This window comes from Rhipicephalus microplus, chromosome X (genome assembly GCF_043290135.1).
Source record: "Rhipicephalus microplus isolate Deutch F79 chromosome X, USDA_Rmic, whole genome shotgun sequence".
Classification (NCBI taxonomy): domain Eukaryota; kingdom Metazoa; phylum Arthropoda; class Arachnida; order Ixodida; family Ixodidae; genus Rhipicephalus; species Rhipicephalus microplus.
In genome coordinates this window covers 310,794,913-310,814,356 of record NC_134710.1, presented here as the reverse complement: position 1 = coordinate 310,814,356, position 19,444 = coordinate 310,794,913, and the positions used below count along the sequence as shown (strand labels likewise).

The 19,444-nt window shown below is 46.3% G+C and overlaps 1 protein-coding gene across 5 annotated transcripts in view; it reads right to left on the bottom strand.

Moving 5' to 3' along the window:
• Sirt1 (Sirtuin 1) overlaps positions 1-19,444 on the bottom strand; it is a 60,456-nt gene continuing 41,012 nt past the window's right edge. For 4 of the 5 annotated variants that reach the window (XM_037413726.2, XM_037413727.2, XM_037413723.2 and 1 more), the window contains exons 9-12: positions 16,755-16,872; positions 16,492-16,667; positions 8,742-8,876; positions 1-3,731 (exon numbers count right to left, since the gene is read on the bottom strand). In XM_037413726.2, the coding sequence (XP_037269623.1) occupies positions 3,361-3,731; positions 8,742-8,876; positions 16,492-16,667; positions 16,755-16,872 (800 nt within the window). In that variant the 3' untranslated portion in view covers positions 1-3,360. The remainder of the gene's footprint in view (positions 3,732-8,741; positions 8,877-16,491; positions 16,668-16,754; positions 16,873-19,444) is intronic. The other variant, XM_037413724.2, reaches the window with a different exon arrangement.

The following is a 19,444-nucleotide window of genomic DNA, read 5'->3' as shown; positions in this document are numbered from 1 at the left end:
TAGAAAGATAACGGTATTGTATTTTTTTTACATAAAACCACCAAGCACACAACAATGTAATAGACAGTAGACAAGGCCTAATGCTACCTCATTCATTTCATTTTCCAGTGTTAATTTTAGTCCACAAGTGTTGAATAAGAAGGGTACACCCTTTCCTAGACACTTAATAAATAAGGTGCAGGGGTATATACAGAAACCATTAAAAAATACGTCACAACACAAGAATATTAAGCTATTTACAAATATTTCAGCATATATTACAAGAATCAACTGATCGGCAATGAAAAAAAGTAATAATGGTTCCTTACACCCAATAACTGAGGACAAACAGTTTATTAGATCAAAACAGTAAGGATTTTGCCAGTTCCAAAAATCGGCCACCTACACAATCATCATCGTTCCAGAAGCTTTGGTAGACTCTGCCATTCCAGAAATGTTCAGACTCACTAAGACAAAATGGGCAAGTAGAGGAAAACATTGCTGCTAGTCCTGCAAGAGCAGTAGCTTGAAGAATACACTTCTAACAGTGACAATTTCGCTCACCGATGACAACTAAAACAACAGATACAAAGGAACATCTTTGACAAATAAGAAATGGCAGGGTACACACACATGTACAATTGCACTCAGCCCTATACTTTGTAGAATGCTCTAACACAAGAGAAAGCAAGACAATGCCCACGACTGGACATAAAACATAACATGGACATAAATGTGGCAACAAAAAGATACAGAGTGAATCAAACTCATATGTGCAACGTAACTCCAAAAGCTGCTGTGCGTTTTTTCAAAGTGCTTGTGTTTGACGGCACAGAAAATTGTATCGCCATTAATTCTGTATAGATTTTCACCTTGTCATGAATGCAAGAGCGCAAACCATTCAAATATTGTCACAATGTGACACTATTAGCCCCGAGAAGTTGGAGTGGCACCGCCAGGTGGGAGGCATGCCAAAGTGGCCTGGAAGCCACTAGAAAATGATGTTACGCCCTTTGTCTTCAAATTGCTGTATGGCGGTAGATCGAGTCAGCTATTTGCGTAAATCAGGGTATGCGACTACATAATCCCTGATGACTGCTAAAGACAAATCTGCCAATAAGATCAAAGTATACCTAGGTCTCAGAATACCAGAAACCATTGTGCACGTTGCAGCATATTACTTAAATTTCCTTAATGTTAAAACTGGTTGTGTGCGACAGACATATTTATATAGTCTCCTGCAGTAGAAATGGAATTCTGTCAAATGACCTACATTATTTACAGAGGCAGACATAACTTGCACGGTAAATCGCAATGCTGTTAGTAAACTTAAAACGTCCTAATTTTATTTGTAATACTTTGCAACACATGTTCAATCAAGTAGTCTACCCCAAGTTGTAATGAAGTTAGACCCATTTCGCACGGATATTTTCTTAGCACCAATTTTGTGGATTACGTGCACGGTGAAAAAAACTGATGTCTCGCAGTTCTACACACTATTTTTCAAAGTGGATCATCTGTTCAGATGGGAGTTCCCCATCCTAAGCTATATTAACCATACTTTCTGCTGCTTAGTTAACTTTTGATGATAATAAATACTTTCACTTTGTACCTTGCGAGATCTACACAGCACAATTGAGATGAGAAATCACCACCGTATTGCGGAAGAGTGGGTATGCGCCGGGCTCGGATGGAAGCAGCTGTGTGCATGCGTCGGCAGCGAAGCAGGCGAGTCCTCACTATTACGTTACTTCGCCAAAGCTGCAGCGACGCCAGTGTTCATTCTCGATACTAATGACAAGCCACCAATTTGTAGTGGATGATACAAGTCTCTAGGCATTGAGTCATTGCTGCTGCACTACCAAAGCATCACAATAACAGCAAACAACTCAGCAATGCAGAGGCAAGGGTGTGGATGCATACACAGCAGCAATTGTGATAACAGCCTTAAAAAAAAGAAAACCTATAAGCTGGACAGCTCTATGAAGGATATTGCCTAAGACAAAAGTAACACAAGTTCTGAAAGAACAAGGAGAAATAAAATGTTATGAGGATAGGCCCACAGCATGTGCTTTCTAGGAAACTTACACCCAAACCTGAGCAAGGTTGACCCGAGCTTAGGGGCCCCCATAGGCTACCACACTTCTGAGTGAAGCCAAACTTCTTGCAACACACCGTTCACAGCTGTTAACAATATGCATCGTAAAGAGAAAATTACATTTTTTTTCTTTTCTCTGGTTTCTCATAAAATCATGAGACAGTAAACAAGTCTGCCTTTCAACATGATTGACTGCATACAAGCAAATGTACCTTACAATGTTGAATTCCATAATTTACCATGCACACAAGTATTCACACAATAAGAATATATAAGAAAGGGCGAAGAGTGATTAATCAACGGAAACAGCACAAAGGTGTATAAGACTTAGTGGTACCGTGCAAATGGATAAATTGTATGCAATAATTGTGTTGCAAAATGTGCAGAGGCAGCATAAACACACATGGCTTAAGACAACAGAACTGCATATTTACATTTTGTGTACAAAACCAACAACTACACCATCCCAACTGAATCCTCTGCACCGCGTGTCTTAAATCATTACCTATGAAAATAAAGATACATAGAAAATTCTGAAAGTAAAATATGAGGACAGTATATAAACATTTCAACAAAGTAACAAAAACATGAGTATAAAAAATGCTTCCAAAAAGCATAAAGGGTTAGCATATGTACACGCATACTGTGGCAAGGGACCTCATAGAGTCTTGGCAAAGTGTCTCTATCATGTGTACTGGCTGGGGGGCTGTATGCCAACATTTCCATCCCACGAGGGCAAGCAGTACACAACAGTCACAACATGACACAGAACTTCTTCATTGAGAATAGTAGTAGAAACACCACAAATGTTCTGGAGCTGCACTTGGACAACATGCATTGCAGCCAGGTTCAACAGAATTGCCTAAGTGACATGCACTGACTGAGCACAGTATCTCAGAGAAGATGCAATACAGTTCATAAGGAAAACAGTATGTAATAACATTAGCATGAGAATGCTGCCCTAGACTGTGAATGACTCATAAAAGCAAGAAACCATCGGGATGATAGAACATGCAGCCAGCCCACAGCCACTCAGAGGAAATGTGCGACAGCACCTCCATGTTAACACTTGCCCCAAAGGATCTTGCCCAAGGCAATGCAGGAGAACACAAAGCCAAAAACCATTTATAACAACCAATGGAGTGCAAGACCAACAGACCTGCTTATACGCAAGTCTACTGGCTGCAGGAGAGGCTGACTGCATAAGACTGTGGGGGATGCGCTACCAATAAATAAGCAAGACAAGGAGCCGTGGTTCTTGACGGGCAGAGGAGTCCAGGACCTCAGGAGCAACGAAGAGTGTTGCATTCGACATCACTGGAGCCTTCTTCTTCAGAAACACGTGCCTTGATGACAATAGACTCATTTAGGTTGCTAACAAGCGGTGTAGTGCTTGCTGCGGCAGAACTTTGCTCAGTTTGGTCACAGTCCATGGTGTTTCCCTGTGATGGACTCTCCAGGCCAGATGTGTGTGCAGGGCTGCCATCCTCATCTGAGCTGAAGGATGAGCGTGATGACTCAGAATCAGACTCAGCTTCTTCCTCTTCCTCACCAGTAAAGGAGGCCCCAGGACTGTCAGAATCTTCAGAGTCCACATAGACTTCTGCCCCGGAGAAGATGTAGGTGGATGGTGGCGTAAAGAGGAAGTGACCCTCTGTAAAAGTGCCATGCATATTTTTCAGACTCGTACAAGCAAGAAATACACGTACGGAAAACATCACCAAGAAACATACAAAGTTCTGCTTACTATTATTACTTAGCTACAAAGAAATATGTGCCACTTGGCAGCTGGAGAAAAAAAAAAGGGAAAACTATCAATACACAATACTTTTGCAGTCATTGGGTTTAGATAAATGCATCTCTCTAGTAGGGGTGTGCAATTCTAAAATTTTGCATAATGAATCAAACAGCACTAAAATCAAATAGCACAAATTTGAAATTCCAAATATTTTTGATAGTTATCAAATGATCAGCAACAACAAAAATGCACCAAGGAATGAGATGTGGGAACAGCAAGGGGTAACTTTTCTTATTTTCGTGATTGAATAACCCATATGCCTGTAGCCCATATACTTAAGGCACCATCGATGCCCTTTGACCATAAGATAAAGGTGAGTCATCCAGTGTCGCTGAAGCAGAAGTATCGGCAATCAACGATAGGCAACATAAATCAACTATCTTCACTATGAAACTCTAGATGTTAACTCATGAAAATTGCTTAATATATAAGTATTAGTTTTATTTAAAAGCTGATAACTACATACCGCCTTCATTACTGTTGTCGCTGCCATATTTTTTCAATCTGCAGTTAAAACATATTATAAAAGCTCTCATTACTGCTCACTTTAAATAAGTGCAGCACTTTCTGATGATTAACCCATAAACATTGTATATTATTTAGGCATCAGTTTTATTTAAAAGCCGATGACAACATACTGCTTTTACTACTGTTGTTGCTGCCACATTTATGTCTGCAGTAATAAAATATTGCAAGAGCTTTCGTTGCTGCTCAGTTTAAGTTATTGTAGCATTTTTCAATACGTTAAATACAATCCTAATGTGCCTTTGTTAAAGAACGTGAATGTTTCAAATAAAAGGTTTTGGAATTGTTAGGATGTTTTGAAATTGTCACCCTACCAGTCTAAGCCTGCTTTGAAAATTGTTGCCTTACTGTTCGAAAACGATTCTAATATTATTCGATTCGTTTCTAAATTCAATACTTGCACAGCACAGGGGTGAGATGACCGAGACTGAATTGGGAGCAGTTTTCGGAGCAGCAAAATTTCAATTTTGGAGCACACGAACCTTACTTTGGAGCAGTTAGCGGCATTTACATGTCATCCTAGGAGCTTGCAAAAACAAATTGTGCCGTTCGCGGCCACCTCGTGCGGGTACACTCTCAAGAGTACGGTGCGGGAGCCAAGAAACCTCGCCGCACCGACTATCTTGTAAAACACATGCGTGCGACACCAAGCGATAAACAAATGGTACTCATTAACACCTCTCGACACACACACAACCACGTGTTATTAATACTGCCCACATTGGCCTGCTCTATTTTCTTTAATATTGTAGGTCATCACCGTTGGTGTAGAAGTCTCGATATTCATAGACTCGCGATAGCCGCCCGCACTGCTCTGCGACTCCCGTAATGCGCTCACAGTGCGCTGCGCAGGTGAACAAGCCACTGATAATGCAGAGGCCGGTTTTGTTGCAAAACGAAAAAAAAAAAAAATAAATGTATGCCACTCAGACTGCGGAACGGCTGCCGACGGTAAAGCGAAGCCCAAAAGCTCGTGTAGCCCAGACCCGGCACACGGCAGCGCCTTTTAAAGCGGTCGTTGTAAGTTTTGATTACAAAATGAAGCAGTGGCGAATCACCATTTTCGAAAAATACGCAGCGTGATCACCGCTGCGTCATGAGTTGCGAATAAAGCGCCGAGGCGCCCATTATTATCTTATACTGCTTTGAACATGAGTTCTGCCTCCGTTGGGATTCGCAAATAACCAACCAAGTGGGCCTCTAAATAGCTGCAGACATCGATGTGTGTATTTAAAGTGCGATGGCTTCTTTAAATGCAAAATGCAATAACAACTTGTGTGTCTAAATAAACTCATTGTTAGCGAGGGTAAACCGGGAGCGGGTTGCACGCATTCTGTCACTCACGGAGCCCAGTTTAAGAACCCACCGGCCAGAGCATCCAGAAGAGGTGTTGCATGCAGTGGGATGACTTCACGTTTACGCGACAAGGCACTCGCTCATGGCAAACCCACACACGTAGGTGAGTGCACGCAACAGCGTCAACATAAAAACCGCAATGACCAGAGGAACATTCTACGCACAACAAAGAACTTGAAAGTCAACCCTGCTACGCATGCCTACACGGTGGTTTTGACTAAGCAAAAGTGGTGCCAGAACACACAGCCAAGCTAGTAGAACCCACATGCTTGATTCACGGCAGCACATTTTTGCGAGGTCACAAATATTTACAACAGATTCCGAGGAAATTATGATGGCACTAGAAAGGTGCGAGTAAAAAAAAAAAAAAAAACAAAAAACAAGCTCGGGTGTGTCTTATTCATTAGTGTTCCTGATGCTGCTTGGAATATCATGTGGTCAACTCTGCCTTTTTTTCCCCACTGAAGCCAAGGTTGGCATTAAAATTCTTGCAATTGAGGCTGTTTTGGAGCATTTTGGGACAATTTTCACTAATTTTACGCTTTTGAAGCAGCTCAGCCAAGTAAATGAAAACGCATCACAAACGCGCATTATGCGCAGCTGTCTCACCCCTGACAATACCTACTCCCTAGTTCACAACTTTCTCCGAGAGTCTCCCTAGTCCTAATGTTTCTCTGAGAGTTCATTTTGCAGCAAGACATGCTGCTCCTGAGTTTATCATCAGTGCTGAGCTGAGCAAAAAATTTTTTCGCGTATTAGTCAAGTATATTTTCACAATACCGGATACAACACTTTTACCGCAACACAACACTTGATGAGCGAGAAAATGTTCAAAAAGAAAATGTGGGTGGAGACTGCTCCTTTTGATTACCACACCAAAACACAGTGACGTCATAAATTTTGAAGGCTCCTACTGGTTTCTACGTGGCTTCTAATTGATAAAAATGGTTTATACAGTATATTGCCATCAGTGGGTGCCACAGATCTAGTGAATGAAGTTTCAAAAAATTTCATGAAGCCCACACTGCGAAAACAGGAAAAATGCATGTTGAAATTTTTGATGTCACACACGGAGACTTCGGAGTGAAATTTAAAGTGATTTTAAACTTGATTTTCTCCAGTAATAATGAACTTATGATAGGTAAATATGACATTAGAGTTCTCATAGTGCAGTTTGCCAATGTGAACTAAGTCATTGCTTCTCTTTGTGTCCCTTTAAAATGCAAGAACAAGTTCAAGCTGCTGACCACTCACAGAAGTGCATCTACGCCTTCCAGCAAGATTACACAATTGCTTGACACAGAAAATTCACACAAGTGCATTTATGGCAATATTTTACACCATATCACCTAAACAGAGGCTCATTATAGCCATTCCATAGCCGTCATTTCTAGGTCTCCCAAGCTCATCCACCGAGTAACAGCACTTAATTCAGTCGCTAAAAGGCATCAAAAGCTGTTGCAACCGGGATGTCAACCTTCCACGATTGACAGTAAGCTCTATGCCAGATTTGGACAGTATTTTTATAATGGAATTTGCCAGGTGACAGAAAAAAGCGTCCAACACAAGTAGTGATACAACTAATAGTATACCAAGCCACCAACAGTAAACACAGTTTAGCCTATCAGGCACCAGTACTCCGATCCTCTACACGTTGTCCTGACAATGCACAACATTTTTTAAGATCTCAATTTTCGGCAGCTTCTCCTACTTCAACACTATGTAGAGTGAAAGCTTTTGACCTCTGCCGCACAAGAAAACATTAGTGACTAGCACCTTCTCACGGCAACTCGACCTTATGCAAACTTGTTTAGAGCCACAAGCTGTTCTTCATTGCTTTCCAGAAGTCTCTGAGATATTGATGACATTGGGCTGCTACAATCTTCCTGACATGCACAGCCAGGTGTGCAGGCTGTCAGCACTGCATAAAGCAATGAGGTTCTGTTCAATCTCTAAGAAGACTTTTCTAGCACCTAGAAACTTGCTTCACAAGCAAGTTCACAAGCTGCTGTATAAAAAATTTGCCCCCTTTCGCTGACCTCCCCTTGCGAACGCTATTGTTGGCGATGCCGAAATTCCGCCCTGTAGCCGGACAATTCCGGATGGTCCAGTCAGTTAAAATAGCTGTTCTTATGAAGTCAGCTAAGTAGTGCTTTTGCAATTCCAACATCATGCAAGATGCACCTTTTTGCAAATATGTCAATTGCTCACACAAGTGCATTTCACAGTTGATGTGGCTAAAGTGATGCAGGTTGGAACAAATAGCAGCCTATTAATGCTACCGCAAGACCATGCTTTCTCGTCAGCGAATCTTGATGATGATAGAGCAAAAACTGGAAAGGCAAACTTAAGGCTGAAAAACTGGTATCCACCCGTATTAACCCTTTCCAGACCACTGGTCTATCTAGTCGTATCAACAAAAATTGGTCCCGCACGAAAGAAATGCACTCTATATTCACCATAATTGTGTTTATGCCGCCCCGACTTTCATTCAATTTTAAAGCGGTCTTTCATTTCATTCCCATGCGGTGAAGCCACCTTGCAGTTATTTTTCAATGTGATTAGAATAAAGAAACGCCACTGAATTGAAAGAATAGTATCGTTTTATTCATAAAAAAAAAAAGCTCAGGAAATTGAGCAAACAACTTTTTCACTGATTATGGCAAGTTTTTTTGGCGTTTTTCTTTTTCGGTTGCAAAAAGGTTTTAAAAAATCAGAAGCTTCACGTCTTTAAAGTTAAAAAAATAAAGAAGAAAAATCTTTTATTACACTTAGATTTTCCTGGTTAATGTGACGAGCAAAAAAACATTAAAAGTGCCTCCCCGTGGCACATTAAATAGCGAACTAAAAGGTCATTAAGAGCTACGAAATTAGTGGGAAGCCTTCACAATAAAATTATCTACTGAAGTAAAGTAATAATGTTTCAAAAAATCCTTACAACAGCATTACAACATTCCACATTAATTCAATAAGTCAAGGACCCACCTGGTAGTCTGGAGGCAACGCTCTCTCTAGTTCTTGGCTTCCAAGGAAACTCGGAGGAGCAATCCAAGATGTCAACCTGGCTTTCCACTGTGGGAACCATATCGGCACTGGTGGAATCTGGCACGATTTCTTCTGCTGAGCAACAACATGAGAACCCAACATGATTGTAAGACATGCAGCATCCACGCACATGCACATGATCATTAGAAACTTTGTGCCAGCACTGAATTGGGATCACCAATGTGTGTTAGTTGAGTAAAAATTCCAAAGCTTCATACAACCACCACTGGTCCTACAGGTGAGGGTTCTTTTTTCACACAAGGTGCCACCACTCAAACTTCGTGCTAATAATTTACATTTAGCCGCAGCTATTAAGAAATATAAAAATATTTGATTTGTTAAGGCGTTTATTAGCCGGCAACCAGCGAGCATACAAAATGGCGACAGTCACGGCCAAGCACGGACTCTCAGCGCGAGCGGCGTCCTTGTTGGGTAGCCCCACTAGGAGGTACTCAAGAGTTCGACCCATTTCAGAGTTCGGAGGCTTCGCTACAATTACCCCGGGGTCGAAGAGGGAGCCATCAGAAGAAGTGGTGGAGCCATCACGAATACTCTTCTGCCGCTTTTGCTCTTGCGTCGTAAAAGTCTTGGCAAGCTCGCGGCACTCTTCAGCAAGCCTGGCTGTCTCGGAAATAGGTGTACACTCAGATGGATCCAGCGTGTATGGGAGTACCGTGTCCATGGTGTGTGACGTGTGCCTTTCGTACAGCAAGAAGAAAGGTGAAAAACCAGTCGTGCTCTGAGGGGCAGTACTGTAGGCGTAGATGATGAAAGGCAGTATATTATCCCCATTCGTGTGGTTGGCAGCGACGTACATCGAGAGCATGTCGCCGAGGGTGCGGTTAAAGCGTTCGGTGAGGCCATTCGTCTGCGGGTGGTAAGCAGTAGTTTAGCGGTGGACAGAATGGCACTCCGTCAGAATGGCTTCGACGACTTCTGACAAGAAGACACGGCCTCTATCGCTGAGAAGCTCTTGGAGTGGTCCGTGGCGCAGTATGAATCGATGCAGCAGGAAGGACGCAACATCACGCGCAGTAGCCGCAGGGAGAGCGGCGGTTTCAACGTATCGCGTTAAATGGTCTACGGCAACGATGGCCCAGCGGTTACCAGCCGATGTCAGAGGAAGTGGTCCATACAAATCGATACCTACGCGGCCAAAGGTACGGTCAGGGCAAGGTAACGGTTGCAGACCGGCGTGCGACATGTGTGCCGACGGTTTGCGGCGTTGGCAAGTGAGTCAAGAGCGAACGAACTGCTGCACGTAGCGGTACATCCCGCGCCAGAAGTAGCGTTGTCGAATGCGGTGGTAAGTTTTGGATGCCCCACAGTGCGCACATTGCGGATCAGAATGGAAAGATTCACATATCTCCGACCGCAGACTGCGGGGTATGACGAGTAACCACTGCCGGCCATCGGAGTCGTAATTGCGTCGGTGTAAGAGGCCGTCACGGATGGCGAAATGGTGAGCTCAACGACGCAAGGCACGCGTGAATGGTGTTGCGGACGGAGCAGAGAGCAAGTCGATCAGCGGGGCGATCCAATTATCCTTTCGCTGTTCGGTAGCGAGGATGTCAACATCGATGGCAGATACAGCAATTGAGGTTACTGAGCAGGGCACGTCGTCTTGAGGTAGAGGGGAGCGTGAGAGGGCATCGGCATCAGCATGCTGGCGTCCGTTGCGGTACAGCACACGGATGTCGTAGTCTTCTAAGCGAAGAGCCCAACGGGCGAGACGGCATGAGGGATCCTTGAATGATGAAAGCCAGGATAGTGCATGATGGTCGGTGACGACATCGAATGGGCGACCATACAAATAAGGTCGAAACTTTGTAAGGGCCCAGACGATCGCCAGGCACTCTTTCTCCGTGACGGTGTAGTTTGTCTCGGCTCTCGTGAGCGTACGACTTGCATATGCTACGACATATTCAGGGAATCCGGGTTTGCGCTGCGCCAGGACAGCACAGAGGCCTACACCGTTGGCGTCTGTGTGCACCTCCGTTGGGGCTGTAGGGTCGTAGTGGCGTAGAATGGGAGGCGACGTCAACAAATGGCGGAGCTTCGCGAACGCGTCGTCGCACTCAGATGACCACGAATTGAGGGGCCCGTTACTTCCAAGGAGCTTCGTCAGCGGTGATATTATCGTGGCGAAGTTTCGTATGAAGCGTCGGAAGTATGAGCACAGGCCCACGAAACTACGCAGTTCTTTGACAGATGCAGGTTTGGGGAATTCGGCCACGGCCCGAAGCTTGGCAAGATCTGGAAGAATGCCGTCTTTCGACACGACGTACCCCAGGATGGTGAGTTGCCGTGCTGCAAAGCGGCACTTTTTAAGATTTAGTTATAAGCCGGCATTGCTCGCACGCGCCAGAACTTCTTTCAGACGTTGGAGATGCGTGGAGAAATCCGGAGCGAAGACAATGACATCGTCGAGGTAACACAAGCACGTGTATCATTTCAAGTTGCGCAGAACGGTGTCCATCATGCGCTCAAAGGTCGCAGGTGCATTACATAGACCAAACGGCATGACGTTGAACTCGTAGAAGCTATATGGCGTGACGAAGACGGTCTTTGGTCGAGCGTCGTCAGCCACGGGTACTTGCCAGTACCCCGAGCGCAGATCGAGAGAAGAAAAAAAAATCGGCTCCATGAAGGCTGTCAATCACGTCATTGATGCGTGGCAGTGGATAAACATCCTTGCAAGTGATATTATTGAGCCGTCTGTAGTCCACACAGAACCCCACAGAACCGTCTTTCTTCGCAACAAGAACAACAGGAGACGCCCATGGACTGTCTGAGGGCCGAATAACGTCGCGTTGGAGCATATCGTCAACCTGATCATTAATTACCCGATGTTCCGCAGGCGACACGAGATATGGACGCCGTAAAGGTGGATGGGCACCAGTGTCGATGCGATGCGTAACAACGGACGTGCGACCAAGAAAACTTCGCCCGACATTGAAAGAAGAACGATATTCTTGCAACAGGTCCAGAAGCTCGGAACACTGTACCACCGCAAGGTTGTCAGCGATGGAGGGGCCAAAGAGATCAGCAGATGACGGATCAGAAGTGGAAACAGCATTGATGGTACGCGACCTGGGACAGCGCGTGTCATCGGGTACGCCCAGGACTTGTGCGTCGTCGACTGGTTCCACTCTGCCGAGACATTCCGCCTCGAATATAGGTAACAGTGTGCGGGGACGGGTTGGTTACAAAAATAGCAGCATTGCCCTGGTTGACCTGCACGGTCGCGAAAGGTACTAGCAACCCTTTCCTGCTACAAGCACGGTCGGATGGCGAAACGAGTGCAATTGTATCGGAGAGACCGGGGCAGTAGGCAGACACAGCCGTCGTCGAGTTCGGAGGCACTGTTGTATCGTCTTTCGTTAGAATCTTGCTCAGTGTCGAGGAACTGTCTTCTGAAGTCAAATGCGAGAAGGGTGAGAGTTCAATTTCGGCGGCGGCACAATGGATGACGGCGTCATGGCGGGAGAGAAAGCCCCATCCCAGGATGACGTCATGAGAGCATGCCGGAATGATGATGAACTGGGCAACATACAGAACGTCCTGAATGACAACGCAAGCTGTGCACCCTGCTGTAGGATGAATACGATGCAAACTTGCGGTCCGGAGGGACAACCCAGAAAGTGGCGTCGTCACTTTTCGAAGTAAGCGGCAGAGTTTTTCGCCCATAACTGATACGGCAGCTCCAGTGTCAATAAGAGCCGATGCACAAACACCGTCCACAAGCACGTCAATGACATTTGAGGGGCTGCTCTGAGGGCTTTCACATTGCAATAGCATCGCAGTCCTTGCCTCGGGGACTGCGACGACTAGTTTTCCCGCTCATGAGAAGCCGCACTTGGCCGCATGGGGGACAGGGAACGACATCGTGGAGACGGCGATTTTCAAGATGGACCTGGGCGAGACCGAGGTGGCATAGACGGCGGTTCTTCGTGATAAGGAGGACTGAGTTGGCCAGCAACAGGTGAAGAAATCGGAGCCGGCTGTACGCGATAGCAATAACGGGCTACGTGACCGGCGTAACCACAGGCAAAGCAAATGGGCCGGTTGTCGGGTGTGCGCCATCTGTTCACCGGGGTAGGTCTCACCCATGTCGTAAGGGCCGATGGATGGAACGGTGGCTGCATGGTGGACTGAAGCTGAGGCTGAGGGGTTACGTCAACATACGTAGCGGGCATACCCGCTGCAAAGGACGAAGGTCAAGCAGCAGCTTCAGCGTAGGTCAGAGGGGCGGGTGCTAGAACGACTTGGGGCGGCCTGGCGACCACTTGCGCGTAACTCAGGGACGCAGAAGCCGGAGGCTGTGGGGGGTGGTAAGCAGGCATTACCTCCGCTATTTCCCGTTCAATCGCTCGGCGGATGGGAGGGAGAAGGGTAGTAGCTGATTGTTGAACAGCAGGTTGGTGGGAAAAGGGCAGGAGCGAGAACTGACGCGCGATTTCCTCACGGATGAAGGACTTCAGGTCTGCCATCAACGCCACTTGGTCACAACTGGCCTCCAAGCCAGCAAGCGTTGCAGCTCGTGGTGGAGAGCGTCGGGTCATCGAACGCTGCCGGCGGAGCTCCTCGTAGCTCTGGCACAGTGTGATGACCTCAGCCTCTGTGCCGGGGTTTTTGGCGAGCAGCATCGTGAAGGCATCATCGTCAATGCCTTTAATGATGTTTCGGATCTTGTCAGACTCGGACATGGTGTGATTGGATTTGTTGCATAGGTCCAGAACATCTTCAATATAGCTGGTGAATGACTCACCAGCCTCCTGAGCACGTTCACGCAAGCGTTGCTCGGCTTGCAGCTTGCGAACAGCAGGGCGGCCGAAGACGTTGATGATTGCAGTCTTGAAATCGGACCAGGTAGCAAAATCGGACGCGTGGTTGTTGTACCACAAACTGGCGACACCCGCAAGATAAAACATTAAGTTGGTCAGCTTGCCGTCCTCGTCCCATTTGTTGGGGACGCTCACGCGCTCGTAAATGGCGAGCCAGTCCTCCACGTCAGTGCCATCGGCGCCAGTGAAGATGGGTGGATCGCGGATCCTGGGGACACCGGGACATGGGGGTGGCATTGGAGGAGGCGTTTGCTGAGAGGCGTCGTGAGACATGGTAGATGGCAGGGTACGTGATCGTAGCTCCAAGGGCATCAAAGGAGATCGCAGCACTCTCCACCAATTTGTTAAGGCGTTTATTAGCCGGCAACCAGGGAGCATACAAAATGGCGACAGTCACGACCAAGCACGGACTCTCAAGCGCGAGCGGCGTCCTTGTTGGGTAGCCCCACTAGGAGGTACTCAAGAGTTCGACCCATTTCAGTGTTCGGAGGCTTCGCTACAGATACTTTATTGGCACCAGTTCAAAAGCAAATTTACCGAACTATGTAACAAAATGGCAAGTTGGGCTAGTTGATGCTTATTCATTTTGGAAGAAAATAGTGGACGAAAAAAACAAGGACCAAAAAAGAAGAAACCATACTAGTTGATTTAAAGTGACACTAAAGGCAAATGACAATTTATGTCACACAGAGAACTCTCAGTGTATGACATCTAAAAAGGCAATATCATCAAGGACAGCAACCTACTTACCAAGAAATTGGGCTAAATGTATTACATGACGTGCGCCACGAGTGGGACATTTGATATTACCCTGATGACGTGAGAGAGTCTGACTACAATTAATCACTAGTAATTGAACTAGCTACAATAAAAAAAGACCCTTCCGTGCATCAAGATGAATATTAAAATACTGCTTGTCCATTTCTGTTTGACTTATAGAAAAAAAGAACCACCTAGCGTTACTATGGGGAATGGAGCAAGCGGTTCAAATGTTCCGTTTTCGCCTGGTTAGTTGATGCCATTTAGTGGGGCCCAGTTGAACCAAGCAAGCAGAATAGTATTGTTAAATGGCCTTTGTTGCTGCTGTGGCTTCCACTACTTTCGCTCTGCTGCTACAAGTGTCGGTGGCCCCGCAGTAAAGGCAGGCAACATTGAGCATGACAACGATAACATCAGAAAGACACTTTCAGGTGCGTGATTTGAAGTGCAACAACACAATGCAGACCACTAAAACAAGATTTTATTTCAAAATGAGCACTTCTTTGGCACAAAAGTAGCACTACGAAGTTTTTTTTTACCGCTATTTCAACAATCAACATGGACTTGATATTTGATAAGTCACAAAAGCTGCATTTGTGACATGTGCATGCGAGTTTCATTCTGCATGCGTAGATCAAATTAAGTGTTACATAGCAACATGAACTTCAAGCAGCTTCCGAAGATGCCAAATCGATCCTGGTGCCATATTTTGAAATGATCGTAAAAGGCAATAATGTCTCCTTGCACAATGTCTGGTGTGTTTCATAACTAAATCAAATGCTTGACTATGATGTCCATGTTGCACTGGCCGCTGGTGATTTCTCACATATCACAAGAGTGAGCACACTGTAAAACCCAGTTACCAGAGTGTGGCGTTTTCAAGCATACTGGCTACACAGTGGCTAGGCTTGGCTCTGGCTACTTAAAACATAAGCATTGAAAGTGATCTTGAAGTTTCTTGTATAATTGCTGCTGCATATTTTTTTAAAGAACACACAATGTGTCAAATGCATTTTCGTTGCATGCTAAAATGGTGTACTCAGACAGCTTTTTAAAGAACGCACAACGTGTCAAATGCATTTTTGTTGCATACTTAAAATGGTGTACTCGGACAGTTCAGCTATGGTGTGCTTCTAGAGTGCCATCGTCTCTACTTCTCGCCCTTACAACCTCGAGGTACAAAAATTGTAATGAAGAGGAATATGCGCACTTTTGCTATGTGAACATGGCGCCACAGGAATTTTGCAAATTCCTGCTATAATAAGAAAGTTACAGGGCTTTAAGACAATAATTTCAGCTGGTTTCAAGTTTTTGGGTAGCCACACCACCCTTCTCCGCCATTGGGGGCAGAATGCAAAGCTCATCGTCAGCGATACGTCATTGGTGCACCGCAGCTAACGACTGAGCAGGGCTTCCCCCACATGAGCACGTGTCACAGAAGCGCTCGGTAAAAGCGCGATGCAGAAGCACAGTACAAGGAGCGCCCTCCCCGAAGAGGTAAAGTAGCCAGATGCCCATTTTTCTCGGAGGCTTCTGTTCAGGCAATATCACTTCTCCCGGTAGTCCTGGGCTCTATAAAACGGCAGAGGGCAGCACAAGGAAATGAAAATGCGGACTGCGCGGTCGAAACTGCATCACCACTAGGCAGAGGCACCGTTTCATAGGGAAGAGGATCAATCGACGAGCTCAGTGGTATGTCAAGTTGCCCATGGGCAAGCTTGCATCACTGCGCGTATAAGGAAGCTTGGTCAGGTTAGAGAATTTTTTTATTTTAATTGGAGGATCTGTGCGGTGCGTGGTGCTGTTATAGTATTCAGAAAATGCGATTGTCACAGTCTACCATATGCATTGGTGAGCCCATTTGGTGAGTGCAAAAAAAAAAAAAAAAAAAAAAAAAGAGCCCGCGCCCTTTTACCGGCCACTTAAAAGCATGAGCAAGAATCGCCACAAAAAAGAACCCCCAATACTTGCAAGCCACCCATGGCACTTGACACGATATAATGAGTACCAAGGGATGATTGCATTCAAAGAGAAGAAGCAGAAGGTGCAAGAGATTCAGATGCAAGTCACTAGCGTCTGCTTACCAACTGATGTGCTGCTAGTCGGGGTGTTTCCATTCTCATCTGATGCTGTGGTCCCACTCGACTCAGCAGGCGCTTTCATTTCCGATGATGGCCTGTTGGATACTTGTGGAGGCAGTGATGTAACTTCTGTCAACGGTGCCACAGGCCCATCACTAAGAGCAACATCCCAGCCAAGCCTTCAAGGTGAGGAAAATTGACAGTCATCATTAATTGTTAACCACACATAAATAATACCAGCTCATGTCAATCAACAGGCAACCCACCTGTTGCACAATTCCTTGATGATGACATCACAGTCACCCAAGAGCTCGACATCAAAAGTGACATGCTTCAGTGATTCACGGTTGATCAGTATCTGGGGTACTTCCGGGGGAATGGAACCTACAGAAAACAGACGTAGTAACAGAGTCTGGAAAACCTAGAAGCATCCTTTCTCAAACTCTCAGAAGCTAATACATAGCGTAAATTAGGTCAAGAAAGACACTACAGTCAAAACCCGCAATAACGAAACCCCTCGAGTACGAAATCCCCGCGGCAACGAAATATTTCCGGATCCCCGACAGACGTTCATAGAAGCCCATGTATTACGTATCTCGCAGCAACGAAATGTTTTTAGACAGCTATCCCGCATCAACGAATTTTCTACCATGGTCCGGGCCTTATTTTACCCTCCCTCCAATGTTAACTTTGAAAATATGCTCGTATACGTGTTACGCGCACTCAAAATTTGTAAACGTCTGCTTTTGCCGCGCTAGCGTGGGTACCGCCATTTTTTGTTTACTTAAGGGGGGGCGCGGCAAGTAAAGTGCCGATTTTGGTCAAAATATGCGATTTTCTGATTTATTTTTTTTCGTAATCTTCAGACCTTCAACTTCCTTGTTCTAAAATATTACAGCGAAACGTGCGCTACAAATCCCGCAAATAGTGTTTTTGCCGAGGCTAGTCGCCGAAAAGTGCGAAAAAAAAGCCCCTGAAACGGTGTTGTTCACGCCGCACAAACGCGCCAAGTTGTTGACCGTGGGCCGCCATTTTGGTAGCTTTGGAAAGAGGAGAAAGCCGGCTTCCCGATGGTCGCGGTCTCGTATTTCGCCGAGTGAAAATAAAAGCGCGAGGAGCAAGTAAAAAAACGAAAACGAAGAACGGCAATTGGCTGCGCGGGTCACGTGGTAGCAGGCGCGACCTCTTACTGGTCAAAGCTGCGCCGCGCACCTTGGCAACCTTGGAAGCGCGAGCGCATCTGCGGCCGCCGTGTCGAGAATCATCTGGCGTGCGCTTCGTTTTTTGCCAGTTTGCTGTTTTTGTGATAGTTCGCGTGCTTTTTTTACCAAGCTTTGTTTACATCGGTGGTCTCTTCTGAGTGCTTGCTCATACTGCGGTGCTATGTTGTCGCAAAAAAAGTTCCGGAGCGTCCACAAGTACGGCAAGCGTCGGAAAGCTTGGAACAAAGGGCAGACGACTGCGGCTGCCGTCCCAGTCGCAGTTCCGGACGGAGCATGCTCTTCAAGCGTCACGGAGCCTCTACTCAGACCCTTCGCTGATTGTTGTGAGGCCGAGAGTGTGGAAGGTGCCACATCGTCGTATGTCAGACCGCCGGATGCCGTCGACCGTGATGGACGCTCTCGCGAACCCGATTGCGGTGGCACCGCGTCGGCAGCCGTTGCAACTCCGGGCGTGCGCGCGTCGAACATTCTATCGCGAGTTTCGGCCCAGATTCCGAGCAGTGAAGAAATCGCGCAGCGGGCGCAGACAAGGCGGGATGTTTTGGATGCCGTAGCATCGAAGTCCGCTTCAAAGCGGAAGCTCGAGCTTCTGAACGAAGGCTGCGACGAAAATGACGGCGGTAAGGAGTCCACATTCTTCATTGTAAATAAGAAGATGCTGAACGGTCTGCTTTCGTCAGTAAAGTGCAACAAGTGCGACGAAGGGTCGATACGCCTCGAGACTACGCACTGCCTTGGACTCGCGGCGAGGATGGAACTTTTTTGTGACAATTGTGGCATAGTGAACAGTGCGTGGTCGTCCCCGAGGTGCTCCGGGCAACAAAAAACGAACCCCTTTGAGGTAAACGTGCGTGCTTTGAGGGCTGTGCAGTCAGTTGGCAGAAAACAATCTGCCATAAATGACATTTTTTCTGCGATGGACATTTCGCATCGAGCACTGCACCACAAGTCCTACCAGAGACTGCAAAGGAAGTACAGCCACCCTGCCACCACATCAGCTGCCACCCGCATTGAAGCAGAAAGTGCACAGAAGGTGCATGACATTTACAAGGACCTAGGAGGAGTGCCAGGCAACATTGACGTCATTTACGACGGCACGTGGATGACGAGGGGGCACAGAAGTCATATTGGCGTGGGCTGTGTAATCGAGCTGTACACAGGCTTGGTCTTGGACCACTGTGTCCTGTCCAACTACTGCCAAGGCTGTGCTGTTGGCCCCAAGCCTGGTGACGACAACTATGAGGAGTGGCTTGAGAAACACAAGCCACAGTGCCAAAAGAACACCGATGCTAATGCAGGCCAAATGGAAGTAGAAGCAGCGAGGATCATGTTTGAAAGATCGTTTACCAAGTACAAGCTTCGATATATCAATGTGCTCTGCGACGGTGACAGCCGTACGTACCTTGCCCTCACGCAAGACAAGGTGTATGGCTACATGTTGATTAAGAAACAGGAGTGTGTGAACCATGTGAAAAAAAGAATGGGCACTTCCTTGCGCAACCTTCTTGATGAGCACAAATCCAAAGGCCGAGGACTGAGCATGGGTGGCAAAGGCCGGCTGACGCAGGGCCTTATAAAGAAGTTGACGAATTATTATGGCTGGGCCATTAAGAGCCACCCCAACGATGTTCCTGGCATGGAGAGGGCCATCATGGCCACTTATTACCATGTAACATCCACAGACCAGGATCCACACCACGACCTGTGCCCAAGTGGGACTGACTCCTGGTGCC